The sequence below is a fragment of the Myotis davidii genome, unplaced genomic scaffold, assembly GCF_000327345.1.
Source record: "Myotis davidii unplaced genomic scaffold, ASM32734v1 scaffold648, whole genome shotgun sequence".
NCBI lineage: Eukaryota > Metazoa > Chordata > Mammalia > Chiroptera > Vespertilionidae > Myotis > Myotis davidii.
The window spans coordinates 2,108,981-2,113,369 of NW_006299603.1; the positions used below are offsets into that span (position 1 = coordinate 2,108,981).

The window sequence follows — 4,389 nt, forward strand, 5'->3', positions numbered from 1 at the left end:
ATCGCTGTGATGGAGGTCAGGTGAGTGTGACACCCCAGGGTTGGGCCACGTGGGCTGCTCAGACAACCTGAGGGTGCTGGGGGGCGCTGTGCATCCCCGAGTTCTGGGGGAGCTTGCAGGAGTGCTGGCCAGGGCAGAGCCACCACCGAGGGACCCCTCCCTGACCCCATGACTTTGCTTTAGGGGCTCCAGCAGCCTGCGGGCCTCCACGAAGCCCTCGCTCACTGCCACGCGGTTCAGGCCTGGCAGAGGCCTGGCCCCCCAACAGCCTGTGAACCCCTGTGGCATCCCTGAGTTCTAGATGGGAGGGCCCTGAGGTGGCACGCTGTTGGGACGAGGCCTAGGAAACCGGAAGCGGTTGCTGCAGGCAGGCAGGGCTCTGTGATGCGCTCCAGGCGCAGGACCTCAGAGGCTGAGCGCGTGCAGGAGGCAGTGGGAGCCGCTTGCTGCGCCCACCACACCCGCACACACCTGGAGGCTGGCATTTACCAGTTTCCACAGTTTAGCAGCAACCCAGGCTGGATTATCGCGTTATACGCACGCTCCTTAGCGCCTTCAGAAGGGGCCGTCGCACAGGCCCGGCCTGGCAGGATGCTGCCCTCCTCACCCAAGGTCAGCCAGGCCTGCAGGTAATGAGGGGCAGGGGCCAGGACTGTACCATTGGAACTCCGGTGGGGGGTACGCAGCTAGCTTCACGGGCAGCTTCACCAGCTTGTCTCCTGCTGTGGCTTCCAGGACGGGGCCCTTGAGCCACTCGACGCTGATGAAGGGCTTTTCTGCCAGACGGGAGGCATCGGTGTAAATCCAGAGGCCGGCATCGCTCACCCACCACTGCCCAGCCATGGCCCTGCGCCCCGAGGACAGACCCTTGCAGACTGGGGCTCACTCTGCCCAGCAGGGTTGGGGGCAGACAGGCCATCCACCCTCAGCCCTCCCTTGCCCTGGGCTGGACTTCATCCTGCTTGGTGCACTATGACCTCTGACCCTGGCCCAAGCTGCACAAGGAGCCTTGTTCCACAGGCCCGGTGACCACCCAGGCCCTGCTGGGCACGCTGACCCACCCCAGATGTACCGTGCACGATGACCTCGGTGCTCTCCCGGAACCGCTGGATGCCATTGTTGGCCTCGCACGTGTACGGGCCGAGGTCGCGCTGGCTGACGTTGTGGACGGTCAGGATGCTGGAGAGCTCTGTGTGGGTCTGCTGGGAGCGCCGCTCCGGCACCCACTTGCCCCGCTCGGCCTGCCCGTGCCCAGGGGAAGGGCAGGGTCAGAACAGGCAGGCCCCGGAGGGCTGACACCAAAGGCGCACCCAGCCCAGCCAGCAGTGACGGAGCCGGGACGCGCCCAGAGTTGTCCCCGGGGGAGGAACATGGCCCCATCAGACCAAGGCTTCCGGGGCAGAGCACAGTCCGCACCTCCGCTACACACAGGCAGAGTGCCGGGCCAGGCAGGAGCGGCACAGGGGGCGCCGGGCAGGGATGGGACGCCTGGAGGTGGCTCAGGTACAACCCTTGCAGAGCCCACGGCCTTACCTGCTTCCCTGGGTAGTCCCAGTCGAAGGTGACCCCCGAGTTGAACTCAGCCCACACGGTGCAGTTCAGGACCAGCTTTTCCCCGACGAGCAGCTCCATGGACTTCTTGGGGAACAGCTGGATGTCATAGAGCTCGTTGCCTGGCGACACAGGAGCAGTGACCCCCAAGCCCCTCACCAGCACAGCACCCGGAGTACAGGGCGCAGGGCACCCACCGAGACCCGCTGTGGCACCTACAGCCCCGTCACTGAGAATCTGGGGTCTCCATCTCCCCCTGCAGTCTTCCTCCCGGGACCCCGTGGCCCAGGACAGCCCCTACCTGTGATGTGCACGATGAAAGGGTTGGACAGGAAGGCCTGGCCGCCCCAAGTGGTCTCGCACTGCAGATACAGGGTCTCCCGCAGCAGCGGCGTGGGCACCCGCATGCCCCGGCGGTCATCCCACACCACGTCCTGCCCGTCGGGCTGCAGCACTGAGCTTGGCTGCTGGGATATGGTGGCCGTCAGCTCCCGCTGCCCCCTTCCTCCTGGCCAGGTCAATGGCTGCCTTTCCCAGGGAGAGGACAGGAGGGCATGGTCGTGGGGGGTGAGGGGGCTGTACCAGGCGCAGGGTGACGTTGAGGCCGGGGATAGACACCAGGCAAGGCACCCACACGGAGTCCTTCCTGTCGACCAGGAGCGTGCCCGGCTTGTTGATGAACGGCTGCTCCGAGTCTGCAGAGAGAGCGCAGTTTGTGGGAAGGGCAGGTGGAGTTTTGGGGGGTCTCTGCCAGGTGGGGGCTCCGGGGCAGTTCCACAAGGTCTGGAGGCCAGGGGTGGGGGTGGGGGCCTGCTGCCCCTCCAGGACCCTGCCTGTCACCGAGTTGGCTGCAGGAGCGCGTGGGGCTGGGCCCCTCACCTCTTACGAACACATAGGTGCTGGCCGCGGTGGTGCCCTCAATGCGGGCCTTAATGTACTTGTAGTAGCAGCCATAGCTGCCCGTGTCGTTGGCGTGGGCCTCGGGAAGCAGCAGCACCTTGCAGTAGGGCCGGGCGTCCGTGCCTTCGCAGTCGCGAACGAACCCCAGGTCTTCACTGTCCTTTTCCCCCGTGGCTGGCGCTTCCTGAGCCCCTGGCCAGGCCCACTGGAGGGGGTGCTGCCCCCTGGCAGAGGAGGCAGAGGTCAAGGGGGGCTCCACCGCAGCCCCAGGGGCCAAGGCTTGCCCACAGCTTGTCTCACCCGGAGGTCAGGCCAGCCGGGTGCCTGGGCACACACCATGGACCCAGCCCACAGCGGGCACTGAGTCCCGGGCCTCTGTGCCTGGCTCCAGGCCTCTGTGCGGCAGGCTGGCCTCAGAGCATAGCTGGGCTGCAGGCGGCTAACATGCCGGGGCCTTTGAAATTGGCAACTGGCCTGGGCTGAACAGCGGCTGCTGACGTGGGTGCAGGGTGACCCAGGAGTGGGTGCAGGGTGATGGTCTGTGGTCCGTGTGAAATGACCAGGGGTGGCTGTGGGGGAGGTGGGTGCAGGGTGCCTGGGTCTGCAGGGTCTGCCAGCTCCCGGGCCCACAGGGAGGCCCACTAAGCCTCAAGGCCTCTCTGCCCGGAGAAGCTGCCTCCTGGGCTCTCCACCACCATCTCCGGCCTCAGTTCTTAGTCTCCTTTGCCTGACAGACAAGAGGGACCGAGGCCCCTGCTCCTCTGGCTGGGGGCTGAGTACCTGCAGGAGATGGACAGGCTGTCGTTGGAGTCAATGACGTGTGTCTCCTCCGTGACGTTCAGGGTCGGGGGGCTCATGGAGTAGCCACTCACCAGGCCTGGGGAAGGGGACAGGGTTAGTGTGGAGCCGGATCATCAGTTCACACGACAATGTCAACCAGGCGCAGACCCCCCTAGGGCAGGGGCCCCAGGCAACAGGACTAGGCGCTCCCTGCCCACAGCTCCTGCCCGGGACCCACCCAGGTGAGCCCTGGCCCAGGCTGGGATCCAGCCCAGACCCCTGGCCCCACGGGGCTGAGCTGCCAGCAGGAGGTTGATGGGGGCTACTCAGACCTCATCCTGCATTGGGGAGGCCTGCCGGTCACCTTGGCCTTGTGCACCCCAATATCTGCCCAAAGGCCCCTCCCTTCTGCCTGTGAGGGGTCCTCGCAGTACAGACTGTCCCCGAGCATGCCCAGGACTGAGGCCTCGGCTTCCCAGGACCTCGTGCTCCGCCAGGTCCCATGGAGTCCACCTCATGTGTCCTTGGCCCCAACTTCTGTCCAGCCTCCAGGCCCCACTGGCTGCCCTAGCTCCTCCGACTCTGCCTGCTTCAGCCCTGCATGCTTCCCACAGGGCTTGTCCCCAAACACACACATAACTCACCTGGCCGAGCTGAGCACACGCCCAGCCCCCAGGACCCTGGCATGGACCCTCAGCTCCTCACCCACCATCCTCCTACCAGTGTGATAGCCTGCGTGTGCGTGCAAGCGAGCGTGCGCGCGTGTGTGTGTGTGTGTAAATATGTGTCTATCTGTGGGCATGGATCTGTGTTTTTATGGGGTGGGTGTATATGTGACATGTCTTTGACATGTCAGTGCATGTGCACACATGGACTTTGACATGTTAGCATGTGTGTGTGCGTGTGTGCATGCGTGTGATCCAGCAGACCCCGGGAGGTCTGGGTCTGGAACTCTGGCAGATGTATCCTGCCAGGACCATCCTGAGACAACAGGAAGAGAGGACTGCATGGCTGGAGGCCCAGGGCTGTGTCCTGTCCCTCCCCGCAAGTCCCTGTCCTCCCAGGGGGCAGGGCCCACTACCTGCCCCTGCCCCTTCCCTCCCAATGGGTCCAGCTCCTCTGCCCTCCCAACCCAGCTCCCCGAGGCCAGGGCCCCCC

General features: G+C 65.3%; 1 protein-coding gene across 1 annotated transcript in view; it reads right to left on the bottom strand.

Annotated features, from left to right (window-relative positions):
* The window catches only part of FLT4 (fms related tyrosine kinase 4), a 27,014-nt gene extending 23,096 nt beyond the window's left edge, over window positions 1-3,918 (bottom strand). Inside the window, exons 1-8 of the mRNA XM_015571534.1 lie at window positions 3,876-3,918; window positions 3,232-3,328; window positions 2,431-2,675; window positions 2,134-2,246; window positions 1,853-2,015; window positions 1,534-1,673; window positions 1,073-1,241; window positions 659-776 (exon numbers count right to left, since the gene is read on the bottom strand). Of these exons, the coding sequence (XP_015427020.1) occupies window positions 659-776; window positions 1,073-1,241; window positions 1,534-1,673; window positions 1,853-2,015; window positions 2,134-2,246; window positions 2,431-2,675; window positions 3,232-3,328; window positions 3,876-3,918 (1,088 nt within the window). The remainder of the gene's footprint in view (window positions 1-658; window positions 777-1,072; window positions 1,242-1,533; window positions 1,674-1,852; window positions 2,016-2,133; window positions 2,247-2,430; window positions 2,676-3,231; window positions 3,329-3,875) is intronic.
* Between the last annotated feature and the right edge of the window lie 471 nt (window positions 3,919-4,389).